The 17,383-nt window shown below is 48.2% G+C and overlaps 5 protein-coding genes across 5 annotated transcripts; 2 read left to right on the plus strand and 3 right to left on the minus strand.

The window, feature by feature from the left end:
* Positions 1–171: 171 nt before the first annotated feature.
* BC939DRAFT_386795 (60S ribosomal protein L38) lies at positions 172–846 on the minus strand (the record flags this gene model as incomplete). Its single annotated transcript, XM_051551828.1, has 2 exons — positions 172–296; positions 783–846. Coding segments are annotated over 2 exons (189 nt in total), but the record flags the coding sequence as incomplete, so codon positions are not given.
* Positions 847–2,952: 2,106 nt separating this feature from the next.
* Positions 2,953–5,468, minus strand: BC939DRAFT_409979 (Cupredoxin). Its single transcript, XM_051552912.1, has 3 exons — positions 5,098–5,468; positions 4,677–4,996; positions 2,953–4,563 (listed from the first exon to the last, which is right to left on the minus strand). The coding sequence occupies exons 1-3, from the start codon at positions 5,250–5,252 to the stop codon at positions 3,278–3,280; spliced, it is 1,761 nt and encodes a 586-aa protein (XP_051413222.1). The 5' UTR covers positions 5,253–5,468; the 3' UTR covers positions 2,953–3,277.
* A 2,447-nt stretch (positions 5,469–7,915) lies between these two features.
* Positions 7,916–9,658, plus strand: BC939DRAFT_127088 (iron permease FTR1/Fip1/EfeU). The gene is made up of 4 exons (XM_051550038.1): positions 7,916–8,353; positions 8,446–8,530; positions 8,555–8,719; positions 8,816–9,658. The coding sequence occupies exons 1-4, from the start codon at positions 8,142–8,144 to the stop codon at positions 9,344–9,346; spliced, it is 993 nt and encodes a 330-aa protein (XP_051413223.1). The 5' UTR covers positions 7,916–8,141; the 3' UTR covers positions 9,347–9,658.
* A 65-nt stretch (positions 9,659–9,723) lies between these two features.
* On the minus strand, positions 9,724–11,664 carry BC939DRAFT_528061 (S-adenosyl-L-methionine-dependent methyltransferase; the record flags this gene model as incomplete). The annotated part of the gene is made up of 4 exons (XM_051561444.1): positions 11,299–11,664; positions 11,089–11,195; positions 10,341–10,994; positions 9,724–10,226 (listed from the first exon to the last, which is right to left on the minus strand). The coding sequence occupies exons 1-4, from the start codon at positions 11,604–11,606 to the stop codon at positions 9,724–9,726; spliced, it is 1,572 nt and encodes a 523-aa protein (XP_051413224.1). The 5' UTR covers positions 11,607–11,664.
* A 3,836-nt stretch (positions 11,665–15,500) lies between these two features.
* On the plus strand, positions 15,501–16,851 carry BC939DRAFT_448464 (uncharacterized protein). Its single transcript, XM_051555229.1, has 3 exons — positions 15,501–15,739; positions 15,948–16,055; positions 16,158–16,851. Exons 1-3 carry the CDS (start codon positions 15,552–15,554, stop codon positions 16,630–16,632), a joined length of 771 nt encoding a protein of 256 aa, XP_051413225.1. The 5' UTR covers positions 15,501–15,551; the 3' UTR covers positions 16,633–16,851.
* The last annotated feature ends 532 nt before the right edge of the window (positions 16,852–17,383 follow it).

The raw sequence follows: 17,383 nt of genomic DNA on the forward strand, positions 1-17,383 counted from the left end.
CCAAGCAGTTTTGCGGCAGAACACAAGCTTAGTTCTTGATGGTCTCGATCAAGAGGGCTACAAGAAGAAAAAAAAAAGAGATGATGCAGATGTACAGCACGAATTAGCGGCGATGCGCCTTTGTTCTCCGTCGCACAATAAATCGTTCGTGAAAAAAAAGAAGTTAAACTTACTGGGAGGGAGAGACTGCTTCAGCTTCTCAGCCTTGGCGGCATCGTTGATGACGAGGGTGTACAAGTAGCGGGAGCAGCGAACCTTGAACTTTGTCTGGCTGCCGTTCTTCTTGATACGGCCGGCTACAAAAATCAGTATATGGAGATGTAGATTGTCGCAGGCAATATGAGTACTAATGTTATCAATTGCTCCTCTGTGAATAGCCATTGCTTTCCGTGATCAAATCTGTAGAGATCTTTTGGTATCGACTGCTCCATGCGTTGTCGAAAATGTGTACCGTCGATGTTGCAACACGTAAAGTTCGGTCCAGATTGTCCAGATACGAGGCGCAAAAACACACAGGGCGATTGTTTTGAGCTGGCAGCTAGTGCGGGGATTTGGTCCGCACATTACAAGTCCATACAGCTGCTTTCCTGTACTCTGTCCATATTGTCACAGCGTATGTCCTGAGCTAATGGTCGGTAGTCGCAAATGATAACCTTGTCCTGCCAAACAGCTGTCTTTTCAGTCCGCTCGCCCTGCATGCTGATCGTCCCAGTTGTCCAGTGCTGCGCGTCTGTGATGATCGAGAACCAATTTCGTTCACTTTGACGGATCGCTTTACGTACACTTGGCGTCCTTTCTGCGGGCGATCTCGAGGAACTGCTTGATGTCCTGAACTTGCTTAGGCTGAAATCAAGTGGGAAAGTAGACAAAAAAATATCCAGCATTAGACAAAGAACGGACAATTGTAGTCTAGACGGTCCCGATCCTTTCTCTGAGCAGGTTTGGCAAGAGTGTGATGGTGTGCAGACGTGTCAAGATATGCTTGGTCCTGAAATGATTGGAGCTTTCAGTAATAGCGAAAGTATTGAGTCCTGGCAAAGACATAAAAGTCATGATAAAACTTATGGTGTTATATCCTGGTTTTATGGGAGGTGTCAAGAGTGATGGATCAAAGGTTCGACATGCATGTTTTTGTCCTTGGTGTCGTTCATCAAAAAAAAAAAAAAAAAAAAAAAAAAAAAAAAAGGTCCCCGTTTCCGTGGCCACCTAGCCCTATGCGCCTTCCTCATATTGCAGTGGCGGTGACCCTCCTCTATAGGCAGGTTACTGAAAGTCGATGAAGGAACCAGGGAACAAGATCAAAGTAACGCCATGAGATCTGGCGTCGCATAGATCCTGATCCTCAGCCGCCGAACGTCTCCCCTGCACAATGATGTCCCTGATGCCGATCGCTACCGATGTTTCGCCAAATAATCCGTTCCTGATCCAAAGTCTATATTGATGTCTATATCGATGGTGCCGATAGCCCAATGGTTGGGTGCGTAATATCGATCGATGGATAGATAGATGGGTGCGCCTGCCTTGCACACATCCACCCTGCAAAAATTGCATTTCCCTGCCCCATCCAAAAAGTACCATGACTGGTGATTAGACTGAATCAAAAGGAGGAGCTCACCCACCTGCCTGGCCAACACACAATTATGCCTCTGGCTTAATCACATGATATATTGCACAGCGCGGACGCGTCCAGAAAAAAACCCCCTTGACGATATGACAATATGAACATTCCTCTAAGCAGGTCCATGTCCATACACAGAATCTGCTCATAACTGCAATAGTATGGCTTCAGCATAACGATGTTTCGCTATTAAATAGCGTTAACCACGGCAATTGCGGATACTAAAAGATCTCGAGGTTGTCCTTATCCTTTGTCCTTCACCCATGTGTACTCCGCCATTGGTATTTTTTTGTTGCTGTTCTTTGATAAACCTAGCCGTGCTATCCACCAAAGATTTGAAGTTCTTATAACATACTTGAGTTGGCCCTCTACCGTCTCAGTATCCTTCCCAGCCATCCTTTTTTTTTTTCTTCAAGATAATGGATATTAGTAGTTAAATTCTATTCAGCTATTTGGAAGAGCTTCAGTTTGCTGCGGATGGTCTACAAACCAGGACAGATCAAGTTCCTGATGAGCTTTCCAGAATATCATTCTCAATCGGAAGAGCAGCGAGGTCGGGAGTAGTAGCAGGAGTGTCTAGACATGGCAAAGAAACAAAGGGTAGGAGCAGGAGCGATCTCGCGATCTCGGAGCTTGAAGGCACGAAAGCCGAAGACCAACGAGATGGGGGCGGTGGTTTCGGCTTATCATGGTTCGAGCAGCTGAAAATCCTCAATCGATTCCAAAAACCTGCCCGGAGGAACAAGCCCAATGTTTGACGCTGCATTTTGAACGTTCTCTGTTCAGCACATCAACTCAAGTCATTGATTATCCATGGCTGTGGTTTGTAGGCGACCCAAAGAAGTTGGACTCGCAAGAGACTTAGAGACTTTGAGACACTAGGCATCCGGTTATTTATCCATCTGAACAATTAGCCTGAGGTGAACTGTCTGTGCTGATAAGACATCTTTGGATAGATCGGGCAGTTGAGCAAGCTGAGGAGACTGGCTATCCGATCACCTTGTCTGAGGAAGCGCAGCGAGACTATAGTCTCTGGTTTAGCCCCGAACAAGATGACGAGCGAGTTAGAAGAGCTGATTTTGTCGGCGAGAACAGGCTCTCAGCAGTCGAAGAAGCTGAGATATCTAGGACTACGAACGTCGGAGAAGGGGGAGGTATTATCAGATATAACTTATACAGCCAACGCCGCACTTGTTTCCGCTTCGTGGCAACGATACTGGCACACCCGGATAACCAGGAGGCACAAGCAATTGCTGTGAATAATCTCCAATAGACTACCAGCGATAGAACGCGGTTAGAAACAGCCTCGAAAACGCGTAGCATTCTACTATTCAGGACGGATTGCTCCCAAAAATAGAAGTATGAAGGAATTATTTATTTGGAAGAGATGACAAGTATATATGCAGGCCGGGCAAGTCGATGAACAGGACTCAATATGAACAGATAGCTTGGGATCCCGGAGGAGTGAAAATGAATTAAACGAGTCGCTAATATACACAAGGATGGTGCTGTAAAAATGTAGATGATCAAGGATATGATCGAGAATCTTTGACCGGTAGGGGTGAATGAACTGCAATAAAATATCAGAGAGAGTTATCGGTCACATGCGCTTGTTTCCCTTACTTCTCCCTCCAATTTTTCAATCGTCAAGCTCATAATTTAGTGGGTCTCTTCGGTATCCTTAGCCTTGGCAATCTGGGCAGCGATGTGGGCGTCGTCCTCACGGGCATACCAGATCACAGTTCCGAGACCCAAGAGGGCCGCAATGATAGTGAACACGAGGGCGACAACTCCCTTGCCAGTGAAGGTGCCAGGGAGAAGACCAGGTCCGACGTTGGCGCCAGTGAGGTCCAAGCCCTCGTTACCGGCAGCATTGCCACTGTATGGGATGCCGAGGGCCTTGCACTGTTCAAAGTGCGACGGGTCAATCTTGAGGATGCTGGACATGATCTCGGGAGCCTCAATGAAGGTCGTGGCAAGTCCAGCCTGGAGATGCCACTCGATATGGCAATGGAACAACCAGACACCAGGGTTGTTGGCACGGAAACGGATGGCAACGTTCTGCTCAGAGGGAACGAGGACAGTGTCGCGACGAGCAGGGTTGGTGGTGTTGAAGTAGTTGGGGTAGGGAGTGCTGGGGTCGTACTTGCCCTCGCCGCGTCCGACGATCTGGAACACGTGGCCGTGCAGATGGAAGGGATGGTTGCCGGCGTCGTCGTTGTTGATAATGATCTCAACCCAATCGTTGTGCTGCACGACCAAGGGGTGGGTGAACTTGCCGTAGACCTCGGGATTCGAGGAAAGGTTGCCAGTGGACAAAGCAGTATACAGGGTGGGAACCTTGGGCATGACATAGGTGATGTCGTTGAACGTGGCCTTGTTGCTGTAGTCATCCAAGACGCTGAAGACGGCAGTCAGGGCGAAGACCTTGTCAGGGAGAGCGGTTTCCTCAGGGATGACGGGGACGAGCTCAGCATCATTAAATTCATCCCACTGGGAGGTCTCCTCGGGGGCGAGAGGCGCAGCAGCATCATAGACGATGGTTCCAGTAACGTTCAACTGCAACTCGTCAGGGACAACGTCGAACATGGCGGGATCCATGTCTGCGTGCAAAACGTAGTTATTGGTGGTCTCGTTCCTGGCAGTGACAAGAACAGAGTAGCGTTGAGCAGCAGTGATGGGAAAGCTGGTAACCTTGGTTCTCTCGACATCGATACCATCGATCTCAATGATCTCCATCTCATGTCCGTCAATGTGGAAATGGAACATGGCAAGGGCAGACATGTTAATGATACGGAGACGATAGGTCTTGCCGGGAATGAACTCGAACTTGGCATCGGTCTGCTGGTTGATCAAGCCGGACTCGGGGACGGGCTCGGCGCCGCTAGGGTTGAAGATGGAGAGGTACTGCTCCAACATGACGCTGTGATCCTTGTGGTACCAGTCTAGCAAATAGACATGTAAAAAGACAGCACTATGTTAGGTCGCTATCGATGAACTTGCACGCGATTACTGTATGTTCATACAGGATCAAGAAGAGGGAAGTCAAAGCACTTACCAGCAAGAGCAATGGTGTACTCGGCATCGTACTTGTAGGTCTCGTTGATGTTATGGATAACCAGAGGTCCACGAAGACCATCGACATACTGGCCCTGGTAATGACCATGGATCCAGTAGGTACCGTGTTGCTCGATTGGGATGGTATAGGTGAAGTTGGCGCCAGGAGGAATGGGGCACTGGGTGACCATGGAGGGACCATCAAACTGGCCGTTGCCGGTCTGGAAGAGACCGTGAGAATGCAAGCTGGTGGGCTGGTCGATCTGGTTAATGACGTTGATGACCAGGGTGTCGTTCAAGGTGACATTGATGGCCGGGATGCTGTTCAAGGACAGGGAAGGAATAGTATGTTAGCTAATGCGGTAGAGGCATGTCAATGTCCTTCAAGGCACAGCGAAGGCAGGACGACAAGAGACACGTACGGGAACTGTCCGTTGACACCGATAACACGGCGCTCGAACAAGCCATCGGGGTTGGCGTTCACGTAGGTGATGTTCCAGTTGTAGGTGACGACGGCAGCCTGGGCGACGGTCGCAGCCAGGGCGAGGGCGGCGAGATTCTTGATCGAGGTAAGCATCTTTCTGCTTCTTTGGGGGGAGGGGGAAGGTGGGGGAAGAAGGAAAGGTGTTCCCAGCAGCGAATGAACGAATGAGGGGAAGAGGGGATGAGCGAATGAATGAGGGATCTGAGCTTTCTTGTTTCCTGATCCAGCCACTCGAGGGAACGAAAGGAGTTATGGAGGGTGAAGAGAAGAGGGGAGGAGAAGAGGGTGGGAAGGCGGAGGAGGTCCTGTATTTATGAATGAAAAAAAAAAGACGAGAAGAGGAGCCCTCCCTTCCTTGCGCGCCCTTGCCTGGAGTGCATGTAATTGGGTGTGTGGCAGGAATGAGTTGAGTGAGTGGGGTACTCTAAAAGGTTTATACTTCTCGTAAAGAGTTGAATTGTTTATCAGATCCAAACAGTAAACAGCAGGATAGGGGGAAAAAATTCAATATCAGATGGATGCTGTACGACTGGGCAACCCCATTCCGGGCGGTGTTTGGTCTGATTTGGCTTGGTTCTTTCGGGTCATACACACAAACACACACACACCAACACCTGTATAAACACCAGCACCTCTATTCTCACACTCACTCACTCACTTAATGCATTTACCCTTCATATATCTAACGAAAGGACGACCTACTGCAGAGATGGAGATGAGATCGAGGCGTAAAAAAAAAATATATAGAAAATGGTACCAACGTTGTTGTTGAGAATCAAAGACCCCGCATAGACTTCTTATTTTTTTTTTTTTTTTTTTTGCAGTCAGCACATTGTACCCTGGACTTAGTATGCAGAATAAAGTACTCACACTTTCAGTTAGCCGTTGACGTGCCACGCTGCACACAAGCGGGTAAATCCTGCAGCATTCTATCCGCATGCAAATGGGCGACCAGGACTACAACAACCAACCATCGCATAGCAGATAGATTTGGGCTAGCGATCGGTCCCGAGTCAGTAAAAAAAATCTTCTGTCGCGCTACGGTATCGCACCAGCAAGGTCTTGGATCTGATAAGATTGTTCATCTCAAGAAAGGGTTCCCAGATCATTTTATTTTATCGCCACTTGGCGGCTCTCCATCCTCACCATTCACGGATTAGCCGACATGGTTGAAATTCTACTGGAGGTGGTGCAACATCCAAACTAGCCGATACTTTCCTTCTTGTTTCCTTGGATGTTTTGTTTTTCTACGCATCTGCACGGTGACACCAGCAGCAACACCGGCGTATCCGAGCATAAGTCTAACGACCTGCATCTCATCTACAAAACAAAACATCTTGTACAGTTTCATACATATCTCTCTTAGTCATGTAGATTCTCGTTCTAGCTCCGGTTCTGGGTCCAGTTCTGATCCTAGCTCTAGTTCTAGTCCTAGTTCTGTTTCACGTTCTAGTCCTGTGGTTATCTCTCACCCTTAATAACCGTGTCAAGGTACGACATGGAGTCCTCATATCAGATCCATTCTGTCCCGGGACACCTCCAACGGCGAGCCGGGACTCAGGTCTACGGTGGACGAAACTGCTTCTGCACTTTTTCAGGGTCAGATCCCTTAGCCATTTGTGGGACACAGCCAACTTGATTTTACAAACCGATGGAATTCCATCCGGTTTCAAATGCACGCGTCCTTTGTACACTTTTGTGTTGCTTTTACATGAACAACTTTTTCACGCCCCGTCAAGGAGCAAACAGCCATTCGTGGAAACCGTTTCTGTACTAGCACTTTCCGTAACACCTACCTTCGTATGTACTTGTACACACCATCTTTTCTTCTATCCCCTTCGTAAGCCTACGTTTAGCTAGGGACCGTATTGAGGCAGAAGAGAAGAAAATAAACATCGCATGGCTCTTTTTTCTCAGGGGGCGTTACAAAAAAGGGCGAGAACAGATGGGATGTTCTAGGCCGCGTTTGTGGCCGATGCCTTCTCTTGGTTAGTCTGTCTTTCATCACTTTGTGTCCCTGTGGTTTTCCATGCCTTCTTAGAGGCTATGCGGTGCCAACCTACTGAGTTTGGTACACTTAGTCCAGTCTGCTCTCACAAATAAACATGCGAGGCGAAAGAAACGATGTTGCGCCTGTCTTTATACGGCGGAGACCGTGACATTTTAGTCCAGCGCCAAAAAGACGCATGTCTCGAAAGTACGAAAGTGGAAGACGAGTCCTATACGATTTAGAAGAGCTATGTCCTTATTCTCAAGGTTTCGGCACATGAAAAAAAAAGAAAAAAAGCTGACTCTGGATCTGATAACTGGTTTCCCACACAAAAAATTTTTCTCAGCTGAGAGCTTCTGTGCGTGCCTGGATTTGTTTATCAGATCGAAATTCACTTCGTGTAGTCTGGATGAATATGACTCTATCCAGCAAGGACACAACGGGACTTTTGTGTTTTAGTGTCTTAACGGGGTTGTTTACAGTCCATCCATCTTGATCGAGAGCTTCCGGCTAAGCTCGTACCTTTCATTTTGTTGACCGTCCAACATTGATTCTCCGTCATTTGTGAAGCTGCATCCTTTGTGGTTCGATACCCGGGAAAGCGCGATGGTCTCCTGCACCAACTGTAACCCAGACAGCACACACTGATTCTTTGAGTGTGTTTGTGTATGCTTATGCATGAAAGACGAATCAAAGAAGTACGAAAGGAAAGTACACTTTACTGCAAACACATTTATTCTCTACAGTTCGCGTTGTGGATGAGTACCGTCGTCGCCCATGCTCTTATAAAGGACGCCCACTTTTGCACTCTTGCCCACGTTCCGTTTTCTTGTCCCCCTTCTCTTTCTCTCACCCTTCTCCCACCTTTCCTCTCTCTCTCGGGTTTTGTAGTCTCCCCTGCTTTCATCCGTGAGCTAGGCTGTCCTTTTAGAGATCATCCCTTCCTCTCCTTCTCCCTTCCCTCTATCACTTATTCCATAACATAATTCAACATGGGGTCCGTGTTCTCAGCACCCATCTTCTTCATTATGTTCAGAGAGACGACCGAGGCAGCCATCATTGTCTCGGTCCTCCTCTCGTTCGTCTCCCAGGTCATCGTTGATGATCCTGTCCTCTACCGTCGCCTCAAGTGGCACATCTGGATCGGTGTCTTGATCGGTCTCGTCATCTCTCTAATTATCGGTGGTGCCTTTATTGCCATCTGGTACGTCCCATTGTTCACTTGGTATAATGTCGCTATTGTTTACACGGACGCGTACTCATAGCGTCCTCGACTATCTATTTATGTTCTAATAGGAACTCGCTGGCCAAGAACGTCTTCATGACCAGTGAGGAGCTGTGGGAGGGTTCCTTTGCCTTGATTGCTTCTATCATGATCACGGTCATGGCCTTGGCCATGATGAAGTCCCAGGACATGCAAGAGAAGTGGCGCGGAAAGTTGGCCCAATCGATGGACAACATAGACAAGAAGCAGAGCCTGAGCAAGCGCTCCCGCAAGTATGCGCTCTTGATTTTGCCCATGGTCACTGTCCTTCGCGAGGGTTTGGAAGCCATGATTTTCGTTGGTGGTGTAAGTTTTCGCTGCCCCTTGCTGTGCTGCTACCATGCATCTGAAAGCCCTGGAAGCATCTGTATTCATTTTTCATATTCGATCGTTATCCTTTAGGTTACATTCGAGACGGAGCCTAAGTCCATTCCTCTTGCTGCGATTACTGGTCTCTTGGCCGGTGCCTTGGTTGGATTCATCATTTACCGCGGAGGCAGTCGCCTGGCCCTTCACCGCTTCTTCGTCGCCTCTACCTGCTTCTTACTCCTCATCGCCGCTGGTCTCTTTGCCAAGGCCATTAATGCCTACGAGATGGACAAGTGGAACAAGATCGTTGGTGGTGATGCCGATGATGCCGGCACCTACGATCCCCGCGGCAACGTCTGGGCCCTTAGCTATGGCAACCCTAACGATCCCAATGCGGGTTTCGCTGCTTTCTGCAACTCTATTGTTGGCTGGAACAACGTCGCCTCGGTCGGTACCATCGTCGGCTACTGCGTGTATTGGCTTGTGATTGTCGCTTCGGTCATCTACATGAAGATCAAGAGCAAGCGCGCTCGTGCTGCTGCCGCCAACGTCGATACTCCATTTGTTGACGAGAAGGCTATCGCTGCTGCTCACGTCGAGAAGACTGCCGCTGAGAACCTTTAAATTTGATCGAACCTTGATCATAAAACACACATCTACTATGTCATTGTAATCATTAGCATTATCCTCCATCTATCATGTTTATAGCTCTTTTTTATTTTGTTTTTGTTTTTTAACAGGGTAGACACCATTGAACACTTCCTTCCCACCTTATGTATAGTTCCTTCCGTTCATAATTCTTCCCGGTCCATGGTGTTTTCGCTCACTCTTTGTAGTTGTTCGACTCCTTGCCGTGCTTTATAGAGTATAGAGTTGGCTGGAGAAGCGTAGCTCAACACGAGAGAATAAATCAACAAAAAGCAATATATGAAACGCGATTGTTATTACGCAAGAGAGGCAATGGGCCCACATTGTCGATTTCGTTGTAGTGCTCGATTTATTTACGCAATTTTCCGTATCCTGGCCAAAAAGAACCCGCTCGTATTACTCGCTATGGGATCGTATCTCAGGCACAAGTTCATGATATGATTTTGAAATTGCTCCATCTCGGCCTCCTGTCCAGGTGATCCCCTCCACCCTTCTTGAGTAGCAGATACCTCGGACTGAAGGTCCAGAGCGCTGGCAATTATTGAGCGGCATGGTCTCTTACAGCTGGCGGTGGGGATTCCGAGTGCATGTTTTGGCAAAGGCTCCAACACGGCTCTTCCTCTCATTTTTGCGAGGAACCATGCTACAATATCTTCATTTTGTGCCCTCGAGAGCGAACAGGTGGAGTAGACAACAATCCCGCCTGCTTTCGTCAACCGGAATCCATTCAGCAACAGTCCCCTCTGTAGACCCGACAGTGAGTCGAGTCGGTCCTGCGCCATGAAGTTCTTGTGGAAACTGTCCCAGCCCCATGCCTCGTATTTGAGAATATGAGCGATCGATCCATCATGTGTACCTATTTTTATTATATTTTTTAAAAAAGACAAGCAAATCTGTTAAAACAAGTAAGATAGCGATGGCAGGTAATTTGTTCCGCACCTTTTACAGTACTCACAGGATGGATACTTACATTCTGCATCGACTATGACTTTGTCGTACTTGTATCCTTCACCTCCGAGTTGAGGGTCGCTTCGAAGAATCTTTGGCGCATAGAATGGAGTCAGTTTTTCCTGGTTGCTTTCGATTTCCGTTCCATTGAAGGTTGTCGCCTGTCCCTCGTCCTGCTGACTAGACATCGATGACAGCGCTGCCAAGGTTGCTTTTTGTCGTTTGACCGAGCCCTCATCATCCATGGAATAGTTAGTGTGGAACTGCTGGAGCGCTTCGTGTCCTACATCACCATCCAGAGCAGCCTGTGCCATGCTCTCCTGTGCTTCTTCCCCATTTTGCCCATCCTCTCTCAGCGATCTTTTTGCTGGTTGGGCGCTCTGTCCCTCCTGAGTGCTGCTCTTCTTGCCAGCCATGATCCTCGCCCGAATAGTGTCGATGGCGCTTGGTCTCATGACCCCGAACGTCGTGCCATCTGCCTGGAAGAGCCTTGCGCACTGCTGGAGTTTGTGGCGTTTCAACAAACTTCTGCATGTTGACAATCGATGGGGTGAAATGTCGATCCCTGTCACTGTTCCTGTGATATCCATCCTGAGCTGATTGCCGTCCCGCAATCGGTCTGAGCGAACATGTCCAGAGTTGGTCAACAGCCCAGCAATCATGCAAAGCTTTGCACCTACCAGCAAAGGAAGAGTGAATAAGAGGACATTGAAGAGACACAAGAAACCAGCCTGAGATAATTAGATAAGAAATCCAGCTCGGTGTATTACCTGGAGCACAACAGATGTCGAGGACATGGTCTCCTGGCTGAATATCCAATGCATAAACCGCAATCCCCGAACTGAGATCCATCCCAAATATCCTACCATCCTTGTATCTATTGTAGTCGCAAAGAAATAGATAAAAACAGGACACTAGATCCATCATTTGAAGCTTGGTCATCGCACGCCCGATTTCCTTTGTCTGATCCAGCTACTTACGCCTGCGTATTTCTCAATTTGACATGTCCACTCAATCTGCAGAAAGCCTCCAATCCAGGAACAGGTTCAACTTTGGTGCCGAGCTCCTTTTCCAGTGCCTCGGGTGTAATGGTCAGATGCGGATCAGGGTTTAGGCGCACATATCTGGGAAGATCTGTAACAGTGTATATGGCTGAGTCGATCTCGTTCTTGGCCAGGAATGCAACGAATTCCACAGGGAGGTTGTCGAGAGAAAATGTCCTGGATGCAGAAACGCCATCCGCCTGGATTGATTCGTCGATGATGAAGTCGTCGTCTTCTGAATCCATGTGATGTTGTTATGCTATTGAGTTTGCTGATCTGGTCCCTTGCAAACTAAAAAATTTGTACTGTTGTGCTGTGCCCAAGGGCACTTTGCAAAACCGGCATTTAGGCTAGCTCGTGAAGTAGATTTGAGCGCCCGGTTTAAAAGCCCTCGCAATGTGTGCTAACAGGATTCCGTAAAACTCGGGGGTACAGACAGGGGCTTTTCATTTGGGGTCAGTCCAGGCAGCATAGACGGTATCGCTTGCGTTGGTTGTGGAGAACCTTTTATCGCTATGGTCGGGAAAAACGCGTTGTCCACCAAGGATCAAGAGAGACCATAGTCGCTCTCCGTAGCGCCAACAACTCGCCCCCTTTTTTTTATCCGGATCAGCAATAGTTCTAAAAGAACTCGAAGTGCCGTGTGGGCGTTTTGCAAATACCCTTCGATGGATGAGTGATTCAACAACATATATAGTCGTTTCGCAGCAACCAACAAACTGGAATGCTAGGCGCATCTGAACATTAAACGCATTATTTTGACAAGCCGTCCTGATTGAACTCGAAGTGCTACTGTTAGGAAGACGATCTGAGCAGCCAATCGACGTGTTCTTAAAGTCCCCTCTCTCACCCACAGTGAGCTCTTAAGCTTAAGAGCAATGGCACCGTTACTGCATGCAGGCCCGGGACCCTAATTACAGTTTCACGCTGTAGAGATTTTCGGGACCCAGTCTGTGGGTTGCTCATCCTCATTCCAGGAAAAGAACCTTGTGCACAAAGATTTGCTGATCATGCATGTCTCCGTTCTGTTTTTAGGACGCGTCTGTACAAGGCCGAGCGGCAGCGGCATAGACATGGGTGGAATATGTGCGGTACTGATGGAGCCCAAGAATAATAAGCAGTTACAGAGCCGGGGCTTCACTCTCACTCTCCTCTTTTTTTTTTTTTTTTTTTTTTGCTCATGGGGGAGAAATCTCGGCGTTCTGGTTCTAAGAGCATTGGTTTGGTTTATGATAAAGAAACAGAAGATACTGCGTTCTTGAAAGCTATAGGACTTGACGAAAAATTATTTTTTTTCCTATCTCGACTACCATATGCTCCATGCTATCATATGCCATGAATGTCCATTTATCGCCGTCGTATTGGTCTGTGTCGTTGTAGATACGTCTCTGTCGTAGACTGTATAACCTTGCAGGTATTCGTCCCGTCCTTTCGTTTCCGAGAGCTCCAATGTTCGGCTACGCTAAGAAAACCAGAAATCTAGTTTACGGATGCGATGCGGCATACGTTGTGCTGTTACAAATCAAATGAGCCAAGTTGAGCAAATTGAAAACAATGCAAGGCATAAATGTAGGAAGGGAAAGTGAACGGAGCAAAAATCCTAAGGACAGCCTGATAGATGCCTTACTGTCCCACAAACATCACAACCCCATTTAGGTTGATCGAGTACAAGCCCTAGGAGAAGGAAGTGGATGACCATTTCGCCTTTTTGAAGTCTGTAACAATTGTCCGCGTGAGCCAATACACAAGTCGTACCGTCGACTTGAGCCTTGTGTAAGCTGCCTTGCAGATGCAGATGCACTAAACAGCAAAGGAGAGCTAGGCTAATGCACGCGTTTTCTCGGACCCTGTCTGCATGCAACAATAGGTAGTCATGGTGGCAAGGCAGGCGGGCGCGTGTCCATAGTTGCTACACATGTCTCTTCGGGAGCATCCCTTCTTGGCTCGTCATTCCACTGAACGTCCTTATTTCTCCCTGTTACTTTCTCTGCAAGAGAAGGTACATTGCATTGGGGCAGGACATACATAATAAAGCTACGCGGATAAGCTTTTTTCTTTTTCACTGCGAAGTAAAGCGACGAGCATTATGGTGCCTTTCTGCGCGGAACGAAGCTGGTAAATGATTGGCCATTGAATACAAATTACTTTTATGACCCATCCCAAAGGTTGGACCCTCTGCGCCCCTGCAGCCTACGACCGACATATTAATCTCCTCCGCGAAAGTTGGGGGAAAAAAAGTGAATTATCCGGAGTCCAGTGGAACTCTAAACTATTTAGAGTGAGCTAGCTGGACAGAAAAGGTACGATGGGAGGCCATGGGCTGTCAGCTATCCCAAGAATGTCGGTGAGAACAACGACTTTGTGACTATAGCTACCTTGAAGACAGGGTCAAACATGGGCCCATTTCCTCCTGATAGTGTGGTGTCAGGAGTGAGGCATGAACCGAGAAATGAAAGCAATTGGTGGTGCGCGCGGGGACAGGGGTTCTGGCGTCAGTCGTACTCTTCGACATATATGCAAAACATAGGGCGAAGACACTAGAGATAACAACAAGGGATGCAGAAGGGATGGGTCCGGGATCATGGATCAGGTCTGGACTGAGAGCAAGGGGCCAACATACCGGTTGGTAGGTTGTTGCAAAAGTGGCGCCTCAAAGTACAGTGGGTCTCAGTCTGTATGGACTCTGAGACATGGTACAGTGGAATGAATGCGGTCCGATTACGCCCAATGGCCGCCCTAGACGAATCTCGCGCGCGCTTGTATTATCGTTGTTATAATTATTATTACCATTATCAGGCTTTTTTTCCCAACCTCAATGATATTGTGGTGCCGATAAAGATTGCGTGGCGAGGGAAAGTGGTACCGGGACCATCGTCATAGTCATCGTCATCATCGAGAAAGATGGGCTTGGACTTGCACTTGGATTGGCACCCGATCCTCGCCTGTGCCGCGCACTCAACGGCTAATATCTCCTCGAGTATCTGGGGGAGGCAAGGGTTGGTTGCGAAGTACATGCCCTGCTGCAACCTGTATCCCGCGTAGATGTAAATGAATAGAGGGCAGGGATGGCGGACTATGTCCTACATGATTGGAAGGGGAAATAGCACTAATTATAAAAAAAAGTTGGGCACATTGAGATATAAAGATGGAGGAAAGTCAATTGTATGTTGCTACTAAGGTTCAGGCTATCATTGAGAAAACAATATGTGCTATTTTCATTCTGTTTTCTTTCGCCTAAACCCCTTGGGAACCGCTGTTGATGTCCATGTTCGTGTTCACGGACCTGTCATCATTACTATGATGATCATTAGCCCTTTGTTTTTTTTTGCTGCTGCTGTCGTGGCTCTACATGGTCTATGGACAGTACAAGAGTCATTGATTCGGCGCATCCACAAGGGAGGTGAGGGAGAAACATATGCAGATCACTCCTGGCCAATTGCCTGCTGTTCCTGAAAAAACATGCGCCGGTACCTGGATTTAGGAAGTGGATGATGTACATTCGACGGGACCTGGCCCTTGCATCTTCCTTCTTCAGTCCCCTCCTCTTTTTTTATTCCCTTCCTTCCCTTCCTCTCTCCTTACTTACTTTTCTTTCTTTCTCTCGGTCAAATTCAGATTCAGATTCAGATCCAGATTCAGATTCAGATTCAGATTCACCCCCACCTCATTCACTTCTCGCTCCTGCAACGCCCCCCTACGCTCCTTTCGCGCACACAACGTCAGTACCGCCTGCCCAACAACACAAACCCCAGACCCATCATCGCACACGGTCACCGATTCCGCCCCTCCATCATTTTCCTATCGACACTCCGATTTGCGGCGCACACACCCTTGTTTTTTCTACAGACGCCCGATTCTGCCTCGCCAGCTCCTCACACTACATCATCTCCTTTCAGCGCGGACCATCTCTCAGTGCCCCCGCACCCCCCCTCCCATGCTTGTTTGTGCTACCCGCGCATTTCAAACCCAGTAACACGGTGCGCGCACCTCCCTGCACTCCTCACCTTGGTGTGTTTACCATTTTCGCATCTTCCGATTTGGTCTATCCTCACTTTTCACCCTCCTCTATTAATTTTTTGCACGAAAGCAACCCTACTTGTCTTGCTTCTCTGCGTCTTCCGCCTTTTTTTTTTTTTTTTTTTTTTTTATCCCTCTCTCGCTCTCACTCTCACCACATTTCCTGCAATAAAATGGCCAGCAAAGTGCCAAAAATGCACGTCTTAATTGTCGGAGGAGGGATCGGAGGACTGATGCTAGGTCTAATGCTCGAAAGGGCCGGCATTGACTACCAGATTCTCGAGCGATCCCCTGAACTTCGGCCGTTGGGCAGCGCTATCTCCCTGAATGGCACCGTTCTACGCTTGTTCGAACAACTAGGGTAATTAGAATGACACGCTCATGTTTGAATTGAGACAGCCGCGATGTAGGGCTCAGTGAGCGCGGCATTGAACATATATTGTTCAGGAACAGCGTCTCACTCACGTACATCCGAATGTTGTATCCCGAGACATTGTTTAAAACGCCAATAATCCTAATTCTCTAACGCGTCGGCCTGGATTTCTTGTGGTCCGTTTGTTTTCTTGCAGACTGCTAGAAGACCTGCTCAAGATCTCAAAGGCCGCCGGCAGGCTTCATTTAGTAAAAGAAGACCTAGAGACCCAGGGTCATATAGATCTTGAGCATTTTCGCGAAAGGTAACTACATCGACTAAACTTGTATACGCGTATTGAGCTGCATCCTATTGCACTATCTCACGTCAATGACAATTTGTCTTTACTCTCTTGCTCTAAAAAAAGATACGGCTACCATAGCATCGTGTTTGGCCGCCCAGATTTCTTTCAGATGCTGATCTCTCACATCCCCGCAAAGAAGATCCTGATGGGCAAGCGCATTCTTTCGTCCTCCCAGACAGAGCTTGGCGTGATAGTCCGGTGTTCCGATGGCTCTGCTTACCATGGAGATATTCTCGTTGGTGCAGATGGCGCCCACAGCTCAATACGACAATGCATGCACAAAACTCTGAAGGAGCAGGGCTTGCTACCAAAATCAGACTCGGAAAAGCTCAAATTTGATCAGAATTGTGTCGTTGGTATCACGAACGAGCTTGATCCTGAAAAGTTTCCAATCCTGAAGGAGGAGCTGTGTGAACTGTATGGTGTCATAGGCAAGAAAAATCCTTACACGGTAAGCCTTCGTACCTCTCTCCATTATCGGATTTTGTTCGCGTCATTACACAGTTGGACGCGTTATTTGCTCGATTGCTTCGGTTGATGCTCGATGATCCAGGCACAAATGTTACAGCACATACACCTGTGGGACATTGCAGCTCATCTCTGAAACACTGCCTACTATTTATTTCGGATGGTGCTCACCAGTGCCATCTATGCATTGCGACCCTCATTTTGTCTCACAGCTCACAGGCCACAGCCGCAATACTCTACACCATCGCTTTTGCTCACAATTGTGCTTTTTTTTTTTTTTTTTAAAAAAATCAGATATGGCTGGTCCCAATAGTTGGCAACCGGTTCGCGTGGTCCATTGGCGGTCGTGTTCTCGATTCAGAAGCAGGCCAAGAGGACATCCGCAGCTTCTCCTTTGCAGAGTGGTGGCCAGAATTAGCTACAGATGTCTGCGATCTTGTCCGCGACTACACCTTACCCGATTTCAAGATCCCCTATCATCAAAATGAGCATTACAAGAACACCTTTTTGGGAGACGAGGACATCCACGGGGGCCATCCCACGAGCGACGAAACCAGCTTGAGCGACGACGAGAGTTACCGCAGCGGCATCCCATCAGACAGTAGCCCGATGTCCTCAAGTGCCAGCAGTACATGTGGGAGCGATCATCCTGCAAACTACCGCAACAGGAAGTTCTCTCATCTCTCAGCCCCAACGAGCCCAGGCATTCAGTTTCGTGGCAATTCAACGCCTCCTTTGTCACCCTTCGGTCCCAGTTCCGCAACAGCACACGCACAAGGCATGTCCCAAAAGCGCAAGTCCTCTCCCGCCAAGCCTGGAAC

Source organism: Gamsiella multidivaricata (assembly GCF_025024155.1).
Source record: "Gamsiella multidivaricata strain RSA 2152 chromosome Unknown BC939scaffold_25, whole genome shotgun sequence".
Lineage (NCBI taxonomy): Eukaryota > Fungi > Mortierellomycota > Mortierellomycetes > Mortierellales > Mortierellaceae > Gamsiella > Gamsiella multidivaricata.